Raw genomic sequence first — 24,530 nt, forward strand, 5'->3', positions numbered from 1 at the left:
CCTCTGCTTTCTGACGTACTGCAATAGAATGCCTCGTAAGTGATCACAACAAAATGAGAGTACAAAATCAACATATATCACTGTGAATCAGACGTGTTTTTCACAACACTTCTCATGCCAAAATAATATCTATTTACAATAAAATTTATAAATAAGCCATTTATGAATTGTTGTATACCACATGATGTCACCTCGTCAAATAACGAAATTAACCAAGGAACCACGTCGATAGCATCACCGATTAGAGGTTAAGTTATCATTTAATAGAACAAGTAAATGGTGAAAGGGAAATCTGTGTATCTTGATTCTCCAAAAAGTGTATAACAAAAAAAACCTTGAAAAGCTTTTAATCTTTATCTCTGGCAACTGATTTTTATAGCACTGTGTTTGATAACAGGATCCAACAAGACATGATTTTAGGAACTGACCTTCCTGTTGATCAGATCATCGTGACAAGAGATCCCATAGGGATCTTGGCGCCCACCATTGTACCATCTTCATAAGTTCTATGTTAGGTCGATTTTTTCTTTCCTCTTTACTCTTATTTGTTTAATCAGTTTGCCTGTCCGCTATATTTATCAATCCGTTGATCAACCTCAAAAGTTAACATGCACAATTCAGGACCAATGGAAACCTTCATATCAAATTTGAAAACAAAATCCTTTAGTAAATTCTAAGAAATAGCGATAATAAACTTAAAATGTAACAAGATGGGCGGCCAATATGATTTGATATGCATAACTAAGAACAAGATGTATCCTTATGTGAAATTTAAGAAAGATCACTCCAATACGTTATGAGCAATAATCATATGTCATAGTCCAAGATGGCTGCCTGTCGGCCATTTTGTTTATCCGATCAGTCTCAAAAGTAAACATGCACAACAATGGATAAAGGGGAACCTTCATATCAAACTTGAAAAAGATCTCTCCAGTACTTCCTGGGAAATAGCGATAACAAACCTTCACTGTCATAATCCAAGATGGCTGCCTGTGGGCCACTTGGTTTATCCGATCAGTCTCAAAAGTAAACATGTACAACCAGGGAACAAGGAGCACCTATATATAAAATTTGAGAAAGATCCCTCTGGTACTTCCTGAAAAATAACGATAAACAAGAATTGTTTAAGGAGGGACGACGGACGACTGACGACTGACGGACGGACGGACCACGGACGATTTGAATAGCCTACCATCAGATGATGGTGGGCTTAAACTAAATCCGTTGCGAAATTCAATAACTTGATAGAAGAAGATTGCGTTAAATAAAACTATATTTCTGATGCAAACGCTGTCAATTTTCAACCAAGACAAACGTGACTTTCCTATTACAGAATATAACAGCACATGGCTTACTCAAACGTATTTCTGCAACTTAACTTAGTCACAGGCTTCAAGATTAATCACTTGAATCGGTTATAATTATTAGAAAAGCATGCATCTAATGATAGCATATGATAAGCGAACGTGATACATCTAAATCCAAATTTCCAAATCGACCAGTTTGTTGTTTTGGGAAAGACAGAACCTCTGGATGCTATGTCCGTAGTTTGCTTTCTTCAACTAGGAAGAAAGTATATAAAACCTGACGAAACTAAAATGCATTGGTTCGACAGACAAAGTTCCTCCATCACAGAATTTACAGAAGCATATACTGGCTTCACATTATGGTCAACACAACCATAAAACATAAACATAACATACACTTACAAAAAATAAGAGACACCGGTTTAAGTATGTCTGACCAATAGGAACAAGTAGGATTGCGTAATGCCTAGTCATATAAATATTAAATAAAGTAACAAATTTTGATGACAGATATTAGTTGAACAGCTTTTTTGCGATTGCATATTTGAATTTTTGAAAATGGTCGGTATCAATTCATGGGACAGATCTATCTACAAAAAAAGGTAAGAAGCATAAAATGTAATATTCAATATTTGAGAGTATATCTACTGATGGCAAGCTGTTCAGATATTTGTTCCACAGAGTACTGAAAAATAGAGATTTCCTTTTTTACAGTAAATCATTTGTGTAAAAACGAAATATTGGCTCTCTAATGACAAAGACGAAATGAAAACTGGTTAAAGAAAAAATAAACTGGTCTGCCAAATGTCATAGATCGTATGTTAAGGAAAAACTTAATGCGCCACACAATGTCGAAAAATCTCCGCCAAGTACAAATAGTTTGGCCTCATTTCGAAACGATTTGCAGTTCGTATTTTGGAAAGACAATAGCAGAAAAAAAGCAAGACAACATGATTGACGTCCGAATATAACTTCAATGAACAACTCTAACGACTTAAACTATCGGTCATCTCACATATATAAGACAGATGGCAAATCAGGTACAAACTACACGACAATAGGTTCCCAGATCAACAGATTACAATATTTGTTTCATTCCAACAACAGCAAATACGATTTACAGTGTGTGCAACTATCGGACAACTTACAATGTTGTAATGTCCACTTAGTCAACAAGATCGGAAGAAAATAGCAAACAACTTGTGAGACTGATTCTATATCAATATAGCTGTATATACCATTGTTCCACTGGTCTCACGCTATCCGGGGGGATATTGTATTTGAACATTAGTTATATTCTATTATATTTCTTTTTTGTTCTTCTGTCTCGATAAAGGAGCCGATAGCAATCTTTGACGATCTTTTTATTATCTACACTGTTGGCATTACTTCCTGGTCCCTGAAGAAACCATTGCATAAAGTTACTGAAACAATGTATTTGAATTCGCGCTTTACGTTGTTGTAGTCGAACTGCGAATATTAAAACAGCAATAATTTACACAAGATCTATATTTTCCATTGATCTTAACAAAAAAATGACATAAAAGATTCAAATTCTTTTCAAAATCGATGGTTGATTTTCAACAAATCGAACACCCAACAGTCATTATATGCAAGCTTTTCTCAACGTAATTACTATGACGTCACATTTGTAATGACGCAATGATCCTCATAGCAGAGCTTCGGTCTCAAAGTCAAGTGAGAGGGCAGAGCTAATGTAGATACATGATATTAGCTTCTTTGACAGCAAACGCAATACTATTCTAAAACAGTTTACATCAAAGAAACAGTCCGTAATCGTGTTACTGCGAAATAAACTACCCAGGAATATCTCGTGTGAAACAATCTCTAGAGTGACAATCCAAATGAGACTAATGGCTGGCTGGGAACATATAAACTTGGTCGTATTTAAAGTAAGATAATGTCGTGTGTAAATAAAAAGAGTGTTGGGAATAGCTAGAAATACAAAATATAAAGCAAAGGGATAAATAAATCAAAAAGAAAAACTAAAGAGGCAGTTCTTATTTGTTTGTCCCATACAGGAGCGATGTACTGCTTGAGTCGTGTCTAGAATAAATAAAACTCGTAATAGAATAATACCTGAAGTAATTTAGATAATTTAACATATCCCACTTTCTAATCATAAAAGTAAATCATTACATCATGTTATAACAGTATGCCGGCATTTGTTTGAGGAGTCAGACGCCCACAATAGGATAAAAGTGTACACATAGTAGAAAGTCTTGCAGATCAGTTGTCGATTTCACAGAGTATCGCATACCCGCTGGCGATAGATAATTCATTTAGGACATTCCAAATGTTGTAGTTGCTTAACAACCTATATCTTGTTACGTATTTGCGACATAATCACTGAACACTGTGAATAGCTATATTCAGTGACGACAAAAAACAGCATCGTCATCCAATAAAATAACACAAACTGCAGTTTATAGTTGTTACAACCTTCCTATCATCGTCACATTATGCAAATCAGTTTGTACAACATTCAATTTACGCTTCCAATAAAATATGACAAGAAAACACTGTGAACACAAGATGTGTCGGTTGATAACCGAAGGGAATGTGATAAACGTTGTGAAACGTTTTCTTGTGTCAATGTAATGTTCCATCAAATGACAGACATAGATGACAACTAATATCCTCCATCTCATTATCAGCACGTGATAGCAATTGTCTACATCCTAAAAGGTAACACGGAGCTCATCCGACTACCGTAGATAATGGATTTTTCCCCGAAAAAAATGTCCATCTAAGATGATAATAAATACTTTCACATTTTACTACCCTTATGACCTTTAGAAGGATGATTTTCTCATCTGATAAGCGCCCGTAAAAAATATGCGAAGGTTATAGTTGGCTAAATAATGTTTATGCTTTTCCAAAACATACATTAATATAACGCTTCCATAATATGTTCACAACCACAGCGGTGTTTTTTTTTTTATATTTTTGAATTTTCAGTTAATTTCTGGTAAATCCATTATAGTTTTTAAATTCCCCAAACTTTTACTCCATAAGATCAATTTTATTTATTCATTACTCCTAACAATATGTTATCTCATGAATAGCTAGCTAGGAATTAATTTGATAGACCTAAAATATCCCTCACAATAAAAAAGCTATTTATAGTATGTGTATTTCCAGTTCATCTCCGTGTAGATCCCTCCATTGGTTCTTTAGCAGTAGCATAACTTTATTTATGTCTCTGTCACACTGAACAAGAACAGTCAGGCCCACCTCCGGAAGTGACGGTCTCCCGCACGTCTTCTCATCTGCACTGAAATGTTCAACAGAGGTGTCGACCACAATTTCCTCTGCTTCATCAGAAAAGATGAGTGTCAGCTTCTGGGAGTTATCGCGAAAGAACAGAACTCTCTTTAAAGAATCTACTTTGCGGATGTCGGTGATATGATACCTAGCTGTGTTGGGCAATCCCCTGGCGAAGTCCGGTAGAGGATAACTGGCCACGTCTTCATGGATCAGACAAATGTAATCGTTGGTCAGGACAAGACTTCGTGATTCCATACTCTCAATTGCACCACAATGACTTTCAGACGTAGCGACATAGCAAAGTATGTACATGAGTATATCTGCCTTCCTTCGAGACAGGGGCGGCAATTGAAGACGTTCAGTAATGATATACAAAAGGTCAGACATAGTATCCTCGCCTGGATAAATGAATGGAACTTTACTGGGATGTAAATACTCCATGCCTTCAAGTGTGGTCTTAGTCCTCTTGTTAAAGGCCCGGTAGAAATCTTGTTCAACATCAGCTGGGCTTCGATCTATCATCGGTGATGATGCAAAGATGGATAGCATTGTGGTGAGCTGCCGCATGAACTTTTCTGTAATGAGGCCGTCCATACACAGGAGTGTGTAAGTCGAGTTAGAGTCATTTCCAGTCAAACGAACACATTGGTCAAAGAGGCCGACATTAACCTGTCGCAGTTCAGAGTAGTGGAACACGTGATAACACCGTATGATTGTACTGTCTTTCTGACTACTGTGGAGGATACCCGAACTGTGGTGTTTGTCAACTTGCTTCCTCTGTAAGCCTATCAAAGAATCAGACTTGTGTCTGGCGTGCGTCATCCAGGCCTGACGTTCAACCAATGGTGACTTGACAACTCTATCAGATACAAAGTACATCGCTCGCGAGCTCATCATCACACAGCTGATGATCTCCTGGTGCGGATCCTTGTATGGCACCACCACAACCCACAGTACATAATGTAGCTGTTCAGATTCGGTGCTTATTAGTGCAATATCGCTGTGGAAGAACTGAGCCAGTTCCTCACCTTTCATTTCCATCATAAGTTGTAATTTCGGTGAGAGAGTTTTCACTAGAGTGTGAGAGCGGATACACGATTCAAGTTGTGTCTGCAGTTCAGGTGTAAGGTAGTTCAGATCAAACTTTCTTGACATGTGGGGAGTCATTGCAGTCTTTGTATTCAAAGTCATATTGGCGATAGTCTTTGATCGAACATGTCTAACCTCAACCTCTGCATTTTGCGAGTCTTCCCCAGATGATTCAAATCCAGTGGTCTGCTCTTGCATCTTCGGTTTGCCAGTAGCATCAGTTGAAGCATCTAAGCTGTCAGATGACTCATTTCCACCTTCCGGCTCCTCTCGGATAGTTGGCGACATTCTATGAGTGTGCTCTGATCGCAGGATTGTGAGCTGATCTAAGAAACTGTCTCTTGCCTTCTGCGATAAGAAGCATACCTGAAACCCGACTGCACCTATCAGTTCATGAAAAACCATTGATACGTCGAATGGTTCAAAGAGGACTAGAAGATTTTTGCTCTGAAAGGACGACGTTCGACGATGCTTTCGCGTCCTGTGAACATTTGCACCAATATTTATATCACTAATATTCGTCATTACCGAATGTTGCTGTAAATAAGTGAAATGAGGTTTTAATTTGATGTCTTCTAGTTTATCAATGAATGTTGGTCTAGGCCAAAACAAGCAGTCACGTTGAATGAGATACACCTTATTTTCTGAAAGAAGTAATAATGCAAATTCTTCGGAACCACTGATGGAGACAACTGCCGATACCACTACACGTCCAGTGCAAAGTCCTTCGTCATCCTCCTGGGAAAAAACTTGTTTTGACATATCAGAATTTTGAGAACAGTTAACGATATCAATACTACCCAAATCAGACAAATGCAGTTTGACCTGTAAATCATCTGTGAAAGCTTTTCCTATGTCAGAATCGGCAGCCTCAAGGACAAATGTTCCACTTGGGCCAACAAATGACTCTTCAAGTCTAATAAAGCAGTAGCAAGGACCAACCAGAGCTTGTTGCACATTATTAAGGGGCATGATATAGAATGTCTCAAGATCTGGTACTCCGCTGAAGCCACAACTGCCATGCTTGAGACGAAGGAGGAAGAGGCGACGCTCTGTTAGCACAGCACAGCAGGGAATATTGTCCTCCTGCCGTGAAAACTGGACAACATTACACCACATCACATTCACCAGCTGTTCAATCGCTTGGTCCTCCGAGTTAGAACCGAATAACCGAGTCTGAAGCCAGGCCACAAACTCGGCATTTCTGTGGTTGGGTAATTTTGCAATGTTGACATAGGTGATGACAGGCAAATTTTCATTTGAATGTCCTCTACTACGCCTTCTCTCCTTCACTTCCGTTTTTGATTTTCTGCAAAGGAAATATTTGTGATAAACCATATTGATTATGTCAAAGGAAAGCAGCTTACTAACTGAGCGGGATTCGCACTGTTCCATAAAAACAGTATATCAAAACATTATGATAATCTGAGTCTACAAAGGAAAGTAATTTTAAATTCTAAACATCAAATGCATGTAAACTAACTGTTATGACAAAAGTTATCTTTCATTATCATTTGAAGATCACTCCATTTATAAGTTGTTATAATGTCCTTACAGCTAAATATTTTACGTGTATTTTTTTCCATCATATCCCAGCAATATTTTTTCCAGATGCGTTCGCAAAAATCAAAACGTCTAGATTTCTGCAGCATGCAATTTAAAAATTATGCTTAGTCTAATTTATCATATCTGAAATGCTAATGTTGTTTTTAACATATTAACGTCAAATAAATCTCCCATTAGAATAGCATGTAAAATTAGCATATGAATATCACAAATAAACAGGAATATTTGTCAAAACTGAAAGTCACTGTTGAAAACATAAATAACTCCAATGATTGGTATGTGTGTGGGGGTGTTCTCGGGGTTTACACTATCTCATCACTTCAGCTTGCTTGGGACTTTTTGAAATAGAAACCCTGATCATATTTATTTATATATTTTTTCATCACACCTCCATTAAAAATCAACAAGATCTTAAATTATATTTAACTCTCATAATTGTCATTTGTTACATATTCATGAATCAACTCTAAATGAAAGAAGATTTCAAAAGTGTGAATATATTTCGTAAAAGTAGAGAAATTGCAGTCTGGAAATAGGGGAAAAATGTTATTCAGCGAAATATATCCCTACGTCTGATAACACCTGTTGGCTATATAAAACACTTTACCCTGACTGTCCCAACACCTGTACATCATATATAAGTCTGTGCTTCATTTTTCAAATGTATGTCAGATCGTTTATTATTTTCATTGCCTAGCCTGTTCCTGTTGTATTCGGGTTTCACGAACATTCTTTGTACATCATATGAATCCACTGATGCATGCGATACATGTTTAACTAAAATGTTTCTCATTGCTCATCATATAACCTCGCATTACAAACACCCCAGGTAAACAAAAATTAGCAGAAAGAATTTTGTACGGGTAAACATTTTCAAGCATACTGTATTTAAGTATTAAGCTTAAGGTATAAAAAAATACAATTAAATATATTTGCCATCTCAATATGAACAAGAGGCCCAGAGGGCCTGTATCGCTCACCTGGATATCTAAGCAATCATGGCAAAATATTCTCCAAATGAGATCCAAGGGAATATGCCAAACCCCAAGGCCAATCCAGGATCAATTCTTATATCATGACTGCCTTCGTCTCTTTTTGCCCAGCATTTGTATTTATAGTTTTGGGGTTGGGATCTCAACCATTTCTTAGTTATGACCCAGGGGTTAAGTCTGCAAAGGTGGGTCTGCAGACCCTGGGATCAATTCTAATATCATGACTGCATTATAGTCTCTTTATGCCCAACAATTGTTTATATAGTTTTGGGGTGGGGATCTTAACCATTTCAAAGTTATGACCCAGGGGTTCAGTCTCCAAGGGTGGGGCAGACCCCAAGGCCATCCTGGAAGCATATGTCCATTCATTTCTTTATACTTAGCAATTGTATATATGGTTATAGGGTGGGATCTCAACTGCTTCCAAGCTTTGACTAAGAAACTAGGTCCCTAGAGGTTCAGTCAGACCCCAGGGTCTATTCTATTATCATGACTGCATTCATCTCTTTATGCCCAGCATTTGTATATATATTTTTGTGGAGGGGATCTCAACCGTTTCAAAGTTATGACCCAGGGACTATGTATCCAAGGGTGGGGCCAGACCCTAGAGCCATCCTGGAAGCAACTGTGCATTCTTCTCTTCATACTCAGCAATTGTATATAAGGTTATACGGTGGGTATCTCAACCATTTCCTAGTGATAAACTTATTTTGGCCCCACCCCTAGCCCGGGGGATCAGCCCCAAACTTTGTACAATTTTGAATCTCCACCACCTAGGGATGCTTCCAGTCAAATATGGTTAATATCCATTTCTTAGTTCCAGAGAAGAAGTCGCTTAAAGCAATATAGCAAAATTGCCCCCTTTTGGCCACGCCCCTCAGCCCCCTTGGGGGTCAGCCCCACTATTTGTACAATTTTGAATCCCCACCACCTAGGAATGCTTCCATGCAAATATGGTTGATATCCATTTCTTAGTTCCAGAGAAGAAGTCGCTTAAAGCAATAAAGCAAAATTGCCCCCTTTTGGCCCCGCCCCTCAGCCCCCTTGGGGGTCAGCCCCACCATTTGTACAATTTTGAATCACCACCACCTAGGAATGCTTCCAGTCAAATTTAGTTAAATTCCAATCAGTGGTTAAGAAGAAGGGGTCGTTTAAAGAAATTGTTGACGGACGACGGACGCCATGGTATGGCATAAGCTCACCTTGGTCTTCGGACCCGGTGAGCTAAAAAAAGCATTACAGGTACACAAATCACTGAAAACCCATGGCCACGACACATAAAATAGTAGCACTGCACCCATATAAAATTTGAACCCAATCAAAAAATATTAGTCCAGACTAAAAATGTGTTCAAATATCTGATTCAATGTTTATCTGTTTTCAGATTTAAATACCAGGATGTATTTAAGTGCCAATCAAAGACTGGATGATATTTATTATAAATTCTTTTTTTATAGAAATTACAACTGTATAATTGATACATTAAGATATATGTTCTACACCTACAGAGTTATGAACACAGTCGAAATAATAATGAACATGCTTTTGTATATACTTTGTGTAATGGTGGATGAGTTTTTGAAGTATTTTCACTCACAAATAAAATAATTCATATCTTTAACATGAACTTTGACTAACATTTCTATTTTTAATTACAAACATATTCTATGAGTATTTGAACCTGACATAATGATTACTAATTTCTCCACGAATTAGGCTTAAGATCTTTAAACTTGCCTAACATACTGATATGACAGTTACATAGATTTGTGAACGATGATAAGCATAAGACGCACATGTGATTGCAACTTGCTGTAAAATCTGGTTGCCGAAGTCACGTTTGTAATGCACTGATTGAAATAACTTTTTGGCCATTAAATTTTACATTAGCTAAAGTCCAACATTAAGGTAACATCATTATGCAATTTTAAATGAAATAGGTCTTATTTTTTACAGATTTTTCTATCCAAATCAAGAACATTAAATAAGGTATGTAATATGCAATAAATCACACTCGCTTTAAACTAGACCTGCAAATCCATTTTTCGTGCTCATGGACATTTTTTCTCTCACAATAAACATTTTCTACCTCCAATTACATTGTTATGATTGGTTGGTTGTAAAGAGTTTAACGTCCTATCAACAGCTAAGGTCATTTAAGGAAGTACATCATTATGAACATGGGTGAAATTGCAATTGCATTAAAAAGTACTATGAATATAAATGAGTTAGTTATGCATCTAAGATTGTTAGTAATGCATCTAAGATTGTTAGTAATGCATCTAAGATTGTTAGTAATGCATCTAAGATAGTTAGTTATGCATCTAAGATAGTTAGTTATGCATCTAAGATAGTTAGTTATGCATCTAAGATAGTTAGTTATGCATCTAAGATAGTTAGTTATGCATCTAAGATAGTTAGTTATGCATCTAAGATAGTTAGTTATGCATCTAAGATAGTTAGTTATGCATCTAAGATAGTTAGTTATGCATCTAAGATAGTTAGTTATGCATCTAAGATAGTTAGTTATGCATCTAAGATAGTTAGTTATGCATCTAAGATAGTTAGTTATGCATCTAAGATAGTTAGTTATGCATCTAAGATAGTTAGTTATGCATCTAAGATAGTAAGTTATGCATCTAAGATAGTTAGTTATGCATCTAAGATAGTTAGTTATGCATCTAAGATAGTAAGTTATGCATCTAAGATAGTAAGTTATGCATCTAAGATAGTTATGCATCTAAGTTAGTTAATTATGCATCTAAGAGTGTTAGATATGCATTTAAGATAAGATAGTTAGTAATGCATCTAAGATAGTAAGTTATGCATCTAAGATAGTAAGTTATGCATCTAAGATAGTTAGTTAGTATGCATCTAAGATAGTAAGTTATGCATCTAAGATAGTAAGTTATGGATCTAAGATAGTTAGTCATGCATCTAAGATAGCAAGTTATGCATCTAAGATAGTTAGTTATGCATCTAAGATAGTTAGGTATGCATCTACGATAGTTAGTTATGCATCGAAGATAGTAAGTTATGCATCTAAGATAGTAAGTTATGCATCTAAGATAGTCAGTTATGCATCTAAGATAGTTAATTATGTATCTAAGATTGTTAGTAATGCATCTAAGATAGTTAGTTATGCATCTAAGATTGTTAGTTATGCATCTAAGATAGTTAGTTATGCATCTAAGATAGTTATTTATGCATCTGAGATAGTTAGTTATGCATCTAAGCATACTAAGTACAATATACAAGATACACTGTATACCGGAAATTTTTCGCCAAGTCAAACTTTCGTCTTTTGCCGGTAAAATCCATATTCATCCTGTAAGAATTTCGCCAATCTTCCAATCTTTAAATTACTATGTATATTATATTTTCTATTGATGTTCACTATAATGATAATTCACCCTCGGTAGGGAGGGTGAAAAAAGGTTAAAATCAAATTGCAGTGAAAATTCCCAGTATACAGTATATTCCCAGGTTACCATAGACACAGGGGTTAGTATGTAGATAAAGACATGCAGATATTACAATTTGACTTAATTTTCCAACCAAGTAAAATCCTGTTTTAAATAATTGAAACAGGGTAAATATTCAACTGTTGGCTAAAAAATTGTAATAAAAGCAATTAAATAAGTCAATTAAATGCCAGCATTGAAAACTATTTCAAGTGTTAAAAATAGGAAAGACTCACTTCAACATTTCTTGGTACAGAAATCGTTTTTAGATGGGTAATATAATGTTCTTGAATAAAAGATGAAAATATTTTTTTTGAGAATATAAGAAAATCAATTTTTGATCACAGAATTAATTTCAATATTAAAATTATCATATTTTGTTTAAAATATTTAATACACTTTAAATGCAAATCATCATTGATGATACAGGTGTAGGGAAATTAACTGCTTTTAATGGTAATCCTTTTAACTTTCATGGTAAAAACTGTCAAAAATCCTTTTCATTTAGGAATCCCTGGCACTGTGGTTTTTCCTATTTGAGTAACTACCCCTTTAACTTCCGTTTAGGATATAACTGTAGCACAGTTGGGCAAGGACACTTCCGTTGACCAGGTAGCTCAATCAGTTAGAGATAGTATTCCAATCTGAAGTTTAGGGTTTAAATCAGTGTCTAGCCCCATTGCTTTTTTTGAACTCGGAACACTGTCGTTGATTATACTACTTGTATTTTATCTTTATTACTTCTCCTAATGTCCTGCAAGGTCTGGTTTTTCTTTTCAGAAATGATTTATCAAAGCTATAGTGATGCCTGAAAAAACAGTTTTCAATACTCAGTTACTGTTTTTGGCAGTGTTACAGAGATCCATTAAGGCAAATTTTCGTACTCTTTTAGGTATTGACACAATACCTGAGGAGAATATATTAAAATTTGAGTATCGGAAAGATTAGTGTTACTAGTTAGATATGTTTATGCAGATATCACAAGATTAGCAGAGCAAGGCTACAGATCATCACATTACCACAATAACCAGGCACCAAGCACATAGACAGAGCTTGTCATGCTGATAGCTGCTGTAGAGATGAGAACAATGATAACATTTACCAACAAGAGCTATAAACATCTTACTGTGATAGCACAGTGTGGTCAGCCTCCAGCTTCTCGTCATAACTCCTGTTGCCTGCAGTCTCCACCGGGGCCTGCAACACAATATTGATTTTTCTTATAAAAGACCTTCTGTACAATCGTAAGTTATATTGATGAATGTATATGCTAATTATATTAATTGTATATCTATGTACTATAAAAGTTTTACTTTCTACACAAACAGTGTACATATTAAACGTGTCGCAATGTTTAAAGACCAACTGGTCCCTTTGTCAAGCTACATGTATGACTGAGTCATATCTTGACAATAGCCATGCTTTAGCGTGGCTTATGTTAGCTAGATAGGGCGCTATACCAAATGTTGTATATCAATTATGAACATTAATTTGTTCAGTTTACAGATAAATCAATATTGGTCTTCTATGGTCCATAAAACCTCACATTGATCTTAAGAAAGTGACATAATTGTATATTATTACATCTATTCAATTATGCAAGGACCAATTATTTCTGTATACAGAGTTAATGTGACAGGAGAGTTATTTATTTTGAATTTTTGAATCTGAATTTAACATAACTTGAAATATTTGTAGTCAAGGAACACTGCAAACCTAGCAATCTTGAAAATGCAAATGTAATTCTGAGTGAACATAACAGTACTACAAGTAACTACAAGTAACTATAGCAGTCTACTGTACGTCTACATAACAGTACTACAAGTAACTATAGCAGTCTACATAGCAGCATACTCAGTATATTTACATTTCAATATGCCATTTCTCCTATACCCACTACATATTTCCCCTTTCCTGAAGTTTTGGATAAATGTGCAAAGAGTTGGTAGACATTTTATGTAACCTACATATATGTGGGTAGCAACCTCAACATAATTTTGTTGTCCAGTTATTTTTTAGTTATGGCATCACGATACAATACTTTACACCAGCATATTCCATTGTGACTTACTGATTCACAGATGTTTTCCCCAGACCGAACACAGAGAATCACATGGTTTCCTGGACATAAACTGAATGTTATGGGAGAAAAGGCCCATATACTTGGTGATCATGATTATCAAACTCTCGTTAGATAATTTTCAAATTGTAAAAAGGGGCAGTCCTTTAGCCTTATGACTTGATACAATTTGAAAATTTACTCACTCAAGTCAGATAACTGGAAAGTTTATGGAAAACCAAGAAATTTGTTTTTGTGAACAAAAACTTATGTCTTCCCTCATTAGCCAATGCATATTTGGAAGAATAGAAATGTCACATCAAGATTATGGTGTGTAAACTCTACGCCGTCAAACTTTTGAATTATTCTGGTTCATGTGAAATTATCTATAACAATTTGGTTACGTTTCAGCAGCTATATGGTACTACACACATTTACATGTATATACAAAAAGGAACTATCACACATCTGATTACAATCTGGTTCCTCTATTTGCTCATTATTTTTTATAGCAAGTTTGGTCAACGTGGGAAAAATAAAATTGAACTTATGCTGTAGACAAACTTCGGTATTAAAAATAAACAAAGGGCAATAACTCTTCATATAGTGGGGCATCAGACCCAATTTCAGTGCGATAGATTCTGCCTTCCCAAGATACATAAATATGGTAAGTTTGGTCAGCGTATGTGAAATAACATGGAACTTATGCTCCGGACAAACTTCGGTATTTAAAATAAACAAAGGGCCATAACTCTCTTATGCTCCGGACAAACTTCGGTATTTAAAATAAACAAAGGGCCATAACTCTGTATATAGTAGGGCACGAGACCTAATTCAAGTGCACTGCACACCTTCTGTGGCTGATGCAAGTATACATTAAGTTTGGTCAAGATATCTTTAACAGTTTAATTTACGCGTCGGACAAGAATTTACTGAAAATCTTGTACTTATTTGACCTTTGACCTTCCAGTGCATTGCACATCTTCTGTGAGTGATGCAAGCATACCTCAAGTTTCATCAAGATATGTTTAACGGTTTTAAAGTTATGGCCCAGACAAGTTGTGATTAGAAGGACCAGAAGAAGAAGAACCAGTACTAAAACAATATGTCTCCCTTCATTCCAAGGGAGACATAATAAACCCCAACTGCTTTAGTAAGTATACTGAGTCCAATTTCAGTTGTAGAATATAAACATGACAAGCATCAAATATTCCTCAGGGAACCTCTACATCTATGTAGCTGACAAAGTACTGCATTAAAATCTTACACATTTAAAACCACAATCAATGTGTATATAGTCATACAATCCTGTTCAAGAACCATTGGGTGGATTGAATGACTTATTCAAATGCAGTTTTACTTAGTAATCTACAACAGTTGTAATCTATCAGTAAATTTAGGTATATGATTAAAACATCAATAACAACACTTGATCATTGATATCTGTCTCTAATAATATAGAACCACAAAATGTATAGGCTGCTTTTACATAATAAATGTCAAGTACCCACACTACTTCCCTGATAACTGTCTATTTTATACAGAAAATAAATACACATTAAATGTTAAGTAACATTAAAAAGCAAATGAAAAACCAGAAAAAAGGAGGAAAACAATAATTTGCAGGAAGCAAGCAACACCAATCAAAGCCAAAGGAATTATAATGTTGCAAATATGAACATGTGAAATTAAAGACTTTTGAATTAAAGGGAGACAACATTTAACCAGTATGGGGACACAGGGGTACGTAAATAAAACACTGTGATGCATTATCTGTTCAGTATTAGATACTTCAAACCAGGAAAATGTGGCGTGGGGAATTGCTCATGAGTGACTCTTGAAACTGTATGATCAAAGTGTGATCATTTTCGCAAAGGCCCTGAAATCTATTTATCTAAAATATATATAATGTATAGATACATATCCATAAATACATATTTGTGTGTGGATTTGTTTTGCTTATGTACTCAAACACCAAAAACATGAAAATGTCCACCTTACAAAAAATTCTACTTTTACAGTACCACAAACAAAATGAAGAGTTCAGCTGAGCTCTTTCACATTTTGATAAGTCAAAAATTCTTCCTGCATCAGTTTATATCATGTAACAAACGGAAATCAAAATTTCACCTTTGTTATAGATTAAATAGCAGTTCTTATACTGTAATCCTTGACTATGGGATAATGATTTAAAACTGACACGAGTTCAAGCTTTCTTTTGTATCAACCTTTGAGTCTGGGCCTGTCTGCTGAAGGAACACTAGACTTTGTGACCAGCTCCCTGAGGAGGTGAGGGAGAGATCCCCTTCGGAGTTCTGTCTCTGTGAAGGGACTGGGCTAGCATCCCCCTGGATACCCTCTACGCCTAGGCAAATCAGAAACACGGTCAAGCATGCACAACTAAACACAACATACAGCAACTGTAAAGCACTTAATTTTCGTGAATATTTTTTAGCCAAAATTGGCTTCAAATAATATATTTATCAATAGCAACAGATACGCATCTTGTGTTCAAATGTGTTTGAATAAATAACCCAGAGATGTTTGAACTCAGAATTATTAGTTTTGTCAAGAACTGCATTGAAAATACCTGTTACGGTATGTATATATGCGAAAATATAAGTGGTTTACATATGAAAAAAACAAATAACATATTTAAAAGGAAAAAATATGACCAATTAAGTAATTTCTTGGAAGGAAACGACAAGACAACAGCATCCCAATCAGGCTGATAAAGGGAAATAACTCAGGAGAGAAAAAAAAGAGATATAATTTGTTATTTCCACCACCAACAATTATTTTTTTCATTAGACTTACTTCACATATTTCAACAATTCAACACTTATATATTATCAATGCAATCAAAGATGTATTCACAGCCAAATATAAACCATCTATACATCAAATTCATTTGTTTTGTGTTTTGTTTTTTTATTTTCCACTGATTTCATGTATACGCTTAAACCCACAAATTCATTTATCCAAAAACTGAAAAATAGTTAAATCTTTTCCATCCTGGGATTTTCAGTATTTGTGGTATGCTGTAAGCATTATAGGTACACGTACAAATCAAAGAATTGAAATTATTGATTGCTCAACCTTTGATGCCTGATGTTTATTTGAATTTTTTCTGTATTAGGTAAAGAGGGCAAAGAGTCATTATTTTGAAATCAGATATTTTTCGAGGGGCCGTATATTTCATGGTTCTCTGACAAAACACCATTTTGTGGGTACATGATTTCATGGATTATGAGTACCTACTCAAATGAAGATTTGCCTTATAGATTAAATTTGTAATTACTTTGTTGACATATTGATTCCTCGATGAAGATTATGGATGAAATCAACGAAATAAAAAAATCCATGAAAATTAGTGATTTCATAGAAATGTTCTTGTTCTCGGTTTGTTACCATTGTTTTATGGCCATATTTTTATCATAGCTATACTGAGTAAGGGATACAATAGGTAGGTGCCTTAACACAGGGAGCAATGTGTGTAAGAGTCTGTGGATAACATTTTGAACAGAGAAATTTGCCTGACACTTTCTTTCACTCTCCAAAACTGTTTTCAGTTCATGTTCCAATAAAAAAATGTTCACTTCTGTTGATTCTGTGGTTATTCTTATTCCAAAAAGTTTATCTATTCAAGAAACAATGTTTTTTTTTGTTTTTTGTTTTGGAATAACTACAAAATTTGAACCCCACATAAATTCCTAACTTTACAGTTTAAATATGTGTAACTTTTATAGACAATATTTTTTACTTCTAAAAGAGATTACTACAAGCATACTATTATTAGCTTATTCAAATTTTAGTCAAATCAAGGAGCTACGACATAGTAGCGCACTCTTAAATTAGCAGAATCGCTGTACCTAAATTGATGAATTAGAACAAATGGCATTCTCTGCAATAGACTGCATGTACAGCGGTTGTTTTTTAATGTCCCATGAAATCTTGCGTTTCATGGTTTGAAAAGCCTGTGCTAGTTTAATTTTAGCTGAGGACACGAATTAGTGGACAAGCTGTAACATAAAAGCTACTAAAAGTAGACTATCACGAAAATTAGTACGCTTACAGTTTGTTAATTACTAAATGATGAAATTGTAAGGTGTATTACTAAATATAATATCAAATACAATGTAAAATTGAATTGTCATATAAATAATGTTCACTTCAGATTATTTCTGCACGTTTTCCTACTGTTAAAGTGGAGATAACACAGCAGTGTGGAAATGCTCCAGCTTTTTTTAATTAGTGTATTCATACACTCATATATGTAAGATATTAAGAATTATAAATAGATTACAGAATTACTTTCCACACCACAGTCAGTTTAACTCGTTCACCCCTACATTTTTAACCTGGACTTGCCCAGTCTTTGATTTAGTGAAGTTCAAATGTGATTTTAGGGGTGATTGGGTTAAAGAGTCATAACATGAATATTTCCAGAGTGTGGAATTTCAACTTTTACAGCAAACAAGACAAATCGAAAAACTTATCAAGCGATAAGTAAGTATATGGATTTATGTGATTTTAAATAATGATAATTAGATGATTCACATAACACTGTCCACAAAGCATCAAAAGAAAAGATACAGACAACAGGGCTACGAACCAGACATAGAACAGGCCATGCTGAATGTGAAGCCAGGCCGGACGTGTCCATTTGAGGACATGTGCCGGACTGGAGGGATACATACATTATTACCTGTAGAACTGGCCTGGGGGGATGCCTGCTCTTCATACAGGTCAGGTAATACAGGAGATCCTGAGGGGCGGTCGTCGCTGATGGACTGCAACGGAACAAAAGATGATAAGCTTGAGTGACACAGGGAAACTAAATAGACTACACAGTGAAGGAACCAAGTAGTCTACATATCGAATCATAAGTTGGGTTCCGAGGGGTGGTTTGTTTGTTAAGGATTTTACATCGCGGCAACAGCTAAGGTCAAATAAAGATGGTATTCACAGATGATGGGGCCCCATCATGGGCCACATGTAAGTGCCGACATGCTGAAATATCTTATCAAACCTTGAAATGGTAGCATGATATTCCACACATGATTCTGACAGTGGACTAAGCAGTCGTCACTTTGGTCAATAAAGTCTAGTAGGTATATAGGTGATACAGGTAGGTGATATTAAGGTCTGTTAAGTAATTAAGAAGGAAAAACACAGAAAAGTAATGACAATTAAGGAAAGGTCACATTCAACCCACAACTCATGGATTAATTTTGTTTTTCAATAATGAATTTAAAGAAATAATAAATTTGATTGTTTTTTTTCTTTTTTTCCTCTGACAATGGAAATTACACTAGCTGAACATTTTCTGTGGGTTTTCACACTCAACACGTACCTTCCTTGTAATGGGTTTCCGGGACTTGTCCTTGTTTTCCTTAGACTTCTGTATAGCCTGTAGGACAGCCACTGTGTCCAGCTCCTGCTGACTGGGCTTGTGGTCGTCCAGAAGTACCTACAGCACACCAACCATTGTAAAGGGTTCAGGACATAAACAGTGAAAAGTGTTTTCTAATTACATAACCATTACACACATATATGTACATGTACATACCGTATTTATCCAGCAATAAGACCATACTTGGTAATAAGGCCACCAATATATATTGCAGTAAGGAAGTAATGCCAACAAAGGTTTTTCATTGTCCTGTAATAAGCCCACCCCCAACTTTCAGTCAGACATTATGTGTTGTCCTGTAATATGCCCACCCCCTACTTTCAGTCAGACATTATGTGTTGTCCTGTAATATGCCCACCCCCTACTTTCAGTCAGACATTATGTGTTGTCCTGAAATAAGCCCACCCCCTACTTCAGTCAGACATTATGTGTTGTCCTGTAATAAGCCCACCCCCTACTTTAAATCAGACATTATGTGTTGTCCTGTAATAAGCCCAACCCCAGTACTTTCAGTCAGAGATTATGTGTTGTCCTGTAATAAGCCCACCCCTACTTTTAGTCAGACATTATGTGTTGTCCTGTAATGAGCCCACCCCCTACTTTCAGTCATACATTATGTGTTGTCCTGTAATAAGCCCACTCCCTACTTCAGTCAGACATTATGTGTTGTCCCGTAATAAGCCCACCCCCTACTTTCAGTTAGACATTATGGGTTGTCCTGTAATAAGCCCACCCCCTACTTTTAGTCAGACATTTTGTGTTGTCCTGTAATAAGCCCACCCCCCACTTTCAGTCAGACATTATGTGTTGTCCTGAAACAAGCCCACCCCCTACTTCAGTCAGACATTATGTGTTGTCCTGTAATAAGACCACCCCCTACTTCAGTCAGACATTATGTGTTGTCCCGTAATAAGCCCAACCCCAGTACTTTCAGTCAGAGATTATGTGTTGCCCTGTAATAAGCCCACCCCTACTTTCAGTCAGACACTATGTGTTGTCCTGTAATAAGCCCACCCCCTGCTTTCAGTCAGACATTATGTGTTGTCCTGGAATAAGCCCACCCCCTACTTTCAGTTAGACATTATGGGTTGTCCTGTAATAAGCCCACCCCCTACTTTAAATCAGACATTATGTATTGTCCTGTAATAAGCCCAACCCCAGTACTTTCAGTCAGAGATTGTGTGTTGTCCTGTAATAAGCCCACCCCTTACTTTCAGTCAGACATTATGTGTAGGCCCCCTGCGCTTATTGCAGGATATATACTGTAATTGACTTCTGTTGCAAGTCTTATATCATTACTAAAACTGCATAGCCAAAGAGACATATTATCAGTATAGTGACAAACTGATATTACAGCCCTTATAAGCCCACCCCCTACTTTCAGTCAGACATGCGTTGTCCTGTAATAAGCCCACCCCCTTCTTTCAGTCAGACATTATGTGTTGTCCTGGAATAAGCCCACCCCCTACTTTCAGTTAGACATTATGGGTTGTCCTGTAATAAGCCCACCCCCTACATTTAGTCAGACATTTTGTGTTGTCCTGTAATAAGCCCACCCCTCCTTTCAGTCAGACATTATGTGTTGTCCTGTAATGAGCCCACCCCCTACTTTCAGTCAGACATTACATGTTGTCCTGTAATAAGCCCCCCCCCTTCTTTCAGTCAGACATTATGTGTTGTCCTGGAATAAGCCCACCCCCTACTTTCAGTTAGACATTATGGGTTGTCCTGTAATAAGCCCACCCCCTACTTCAGTCAGACATTATGTGTAGGCCCCCTGTGCTTATTGCAGGATATATACTGTAATTGTCTTCTGTTGCAAGTCTTACATCATTACTAAAACTGTATAGCCAAAGAGACATATTATCAGTATAGTGACAAACTGATATTACAGCCCTTATTATGTGTATATAGTTACTGCTAGTCTGCATGCTAATTTTGGTGGTTCTAATTCTGTAATCTTTCCTGCCAAAATATAACACACCAACATCAATATCTAACAAGAAAACAACCATTTAAACATACTTATTTTCATCATTAATTAAAATATATTAAAAAATACCATCAGTATGTTAAAGACAGAGCTTTTTTAAATGTTTAATAAACTTGTGTGACAGTGGTATTGGAACTGTTTGATAAACCCTAAAACCATAATGTGACAAACTTGATTATACCTCTGATGCCCGGTCCATGAACATGGAGAGGACTTTAGTCCGGTAGTCCAGTACTGTAGTCACTGGATTGTTGTTCATGTGAAGTTCCTCTAGACAGGGCAATTTACACACATGTAGCACCTCTGTCATCTGGAGTACAACATATACACATACAGTCAATTATAGTATACAGCGAGATAGATACAAACTATAAAATCTGATCCGACACCTGAAGATTTTGACATCATGCCTAATTACTCATTCACCCCTGTAGACACATGTGAATCTCCAATTCAAAGGTTGGAATAGTTCATCATGAAATTTCAGGGGTGAATGATACTTAAAAATCCAATTTTCTAATAAAAACTACAAAATAAACCTGTATATTCTGGTATCCCATCTAAACTGACCAATACTTTTTGCATCCAACATGGTTTCAGATTAGACAGGTTTTACTGTACTGTTGTACACACCAGTGATGTACCAGTGTGGCACACAACGGTGATGTACAACTGTGGTACACACCAGTGATTTACCACTGTGGTACACACCAGTGATGTACCACTGTGGTACACACCAGTGATGTACCACTGTGGGACATACCAGTGATGTACAACTGTGGTACACACAAGTGATGTACCACTGTGGTACACACCGGTGATGTACCACTGTGGGACATACCAGTGATGTACAACTGTGGTACACACAAGTGATTTACAACTGTGGTACACACAAGTGATGTACAACTGTGGTACACACAAGTGATGTACAACTGTGGCACACACCAGTGATGTACCACTGTGGTACACACCAGTGATGTACAACTGTGGTACACACCAGTGATGTACCACTGTGGCACATACCAGTGATGTACCACTGTGGTACATACAAGTGATGTACCACTGTGGCACATACCAGTGATGTACAACTGTGCTACACACAAGTGATGTACAACTGTGGTTCACACCAGTGATGTACCACTGTGGCACATACCAGTGATGTACAACTTTGGTACACACAAGTGATGTACAACTGTGGCACACACCAGTAATGTACAACTGTGGTACACACCAGTGATGCACTACTGTGGCACACACCAGTGATGTACAACTGTGGAACACACCAGTGATGTACAACTGTGGTACATACCAGTGATGTACAACTGGTGTGTACCACAGTTGTACATCACTGGGGTGTACCACAGTTGTACATCACTTGTTTGTACCACAGTTGTATATAACTGGTGTGTTCCACAGTTGTACATCACTGGTGTGTACAACAGTTGTACATGACTGGTGTGTACCACAGTTGTACATCACTGGGGTGTACCACAGTTGTACATCACTTGTTTGTACCACAGTTGTATATAACTGGTGTGTACCACAGTAGTACATCACTGGTGTGTACCACAGTTGCACATCACTGGTGTGTGCCACAGTAGTACATCACTGGTGTGTGCCACAGTTGTACATCACTGGTGTGTACAACAGTTGTACATGACTGGTGTGTACCACAGTTGTACATCACTGGTATGTGCCACAGTGGTACACACCAGTGATGTACAACTGTGGTACACACCAGTGATGTACTACTGTGGCACACACCAGTGATGTACAACTGTGGTACACACCAGTTATATACAACTGTGGTACAAACAAGTGATGTACAACTGTGGTACACACCAGTGATGTGCAACTGTGGTACACACCAGTGATGTACTACTGTGGCACACACCAGTGATGTACAACTGTGGCACACACCAGTGATGTACCACTGTGGTACACACAAGTGATGTACCATTGTGGCACACATCACTGATGTACAACTGTGGTACACACAACTGATGTACAACTGCGGTACACACCAGTGATGTACCATTGTGGCACGCATCAGTGATGTACAACTGTGGCACACACCAGTGATGTACAACTGTGGTACACACCAGTGATGTACCTCTGTGGCACACACAAGTGATGTACAACTGTGGTACACACCAGTGATGTACCATTGTGGCACACATCAGTGATGTACAACTGTGGCACACACCAGTGATGTACCTCTGTGGCACACACAAGTGATGTACAACTGTGGCACACACCAGTGATGTACAACTGTGGCACACACAAGTGGTGTATAACTGTGGTACACACCAGTGATGTACAACTGTGGTACACATCAGTGATGTACAACTGTGATACACACCAGTGATGTACAACTGTGGTACACACAAGTGATGTACAATTGCTACACTCATGTCAAACCTCAGCTATTAAGAATGATATCAGGGCCCATTTGTTCAAACCCCGATACTTTAATGAGATGTTAAAGTAAATTCTAAAAGTGTCATGATCATTTGATGAGAAATGCAGACTGTATCTAGAAATTAAGAAATAAAAATTTGTTACATTTATGAAGGTTACAATTGTGAATCTCTATACAGTTTTAGTTTTAAATTTGATTGGGTTTGGTTGTTTGATTTGATTTGGTTTGTTTGGGATTAACATCTTACAGCTATTGTCATTTAACCCTTTCACCACTGTAGACCATATTGGACTCATCAAAATCAATGCATGGAAGAGTTAACTTAAGTTACATAGGGGTGAAAGGGTTAAGGAGGTGGCAGGTTTTGTTGGTAGAGTAAAGCCGGAGTACCGTACCTGAGAAAAATCATAGACCTGCGGCCAGTACCTGTTGACTGCCCAATGTAGGCCTTGAACCTGTAACCCAGTGGTGGAGGGCTACTGGTAGAAGAACGTCATTGTGGCCTCATTTGAATTTGAAACTTTTGTGACATTTCCTATATTAATGTGACTGACTGACATCAAACTTACCTGTGATATCTCGTTATGACTGACATCAAGATTTTCTAATGAAAACAACTTTGACAGTCCTAAAAAAACAAAAAAAAAACAGCAATGAAATAAACAGTTATTTCAAATCTGCAAAAATCATGCTGATCTCGGAATACTTGTAGGTGCTCATACTCCAATAAAAATAATTTCCCAATTAGGTCAAGAGTCTAATACACTTGTAAGATCACTAGAGGGTGCTTTATAACATCTGTAGGAAGGACAAAGATATATTAAACTGATTGAAAATTGCAATAGTAGGATATTCACTATATTTAAACATATCCATATTGTTCTAAGGGAAAATGATAAACTAGTAAGCTGTACAGATGGGTACCGGTATT

The 24,530-nt window shown here is 36.7% G+C and overlaps 1 protein-coding gene across 3 annotated transcripts in view; it reads right to left on the reverse strand.

Moving 5' to 3' along the window:
* Positions 1–1,054: 1,054 nt before the first annotated feature.
* Positions 1,055–24,530, reverse strand: part of LOC110455327 (nischarin-like) — a 39,889-nt gene continuing 16,413 nt past the window's right edge. For 2 of the 3 annotated variants that reach the window (XM_021505411.1, XM_021505425.1), the window contains 7 exons: positions 24,169–24,227; positions 21,359–21,487; positions 19,125–19,241; positions 18,477–18,561; positions 15,997–16,133; positions 12,836–12,906; positions 1,055–6,996 (listed from right to left, as the gene is read on the reverse strand). In XM_021505411.1, coding sequence (XP_021361086.1) covers positions 4,452–6,996; positions 12,836–12,906; positions 15,997–16,133; positions 18,477–18,561; positions 19,125–19,241; positions 21,359–21,487; positions 24,169–24,227 — 3,143 coding nt within the window. In that variant the 3' untranslated portion in view covers positions 1,055–4,451. Of the gene's footprint in view, positions 6,997–12,835; positions 12,907–15,996; positions 16,134–18,468; positions 18,562–19,124; positions 19,242–21,358; positions 21,488–24,168; positions 24,228–24,530 lie in introns of all 3 variants that reach the window. The other variant, XM_021505418.1, reaches the window with a different exon arrangement.

The sequence above is a fragment of the Mizuhopecten yessoensis genome, unplaced genomic scaffold, assembly GCF_002113885.1.
Source record: "Mizuhopecten yessoensis strain PY_sf001 unplaced genomic scaffold, ASM211388v2 scaffold923, whole genome shotgun sequence".
Classification (NCBI taxonomy): domain Eukaryota; kingdom Metazoa; phylum Mollusca; class Bivalvia; order Pectinida; family Pectinidae; genus Mizuhopecten; species Mizuhopecten yessoensis.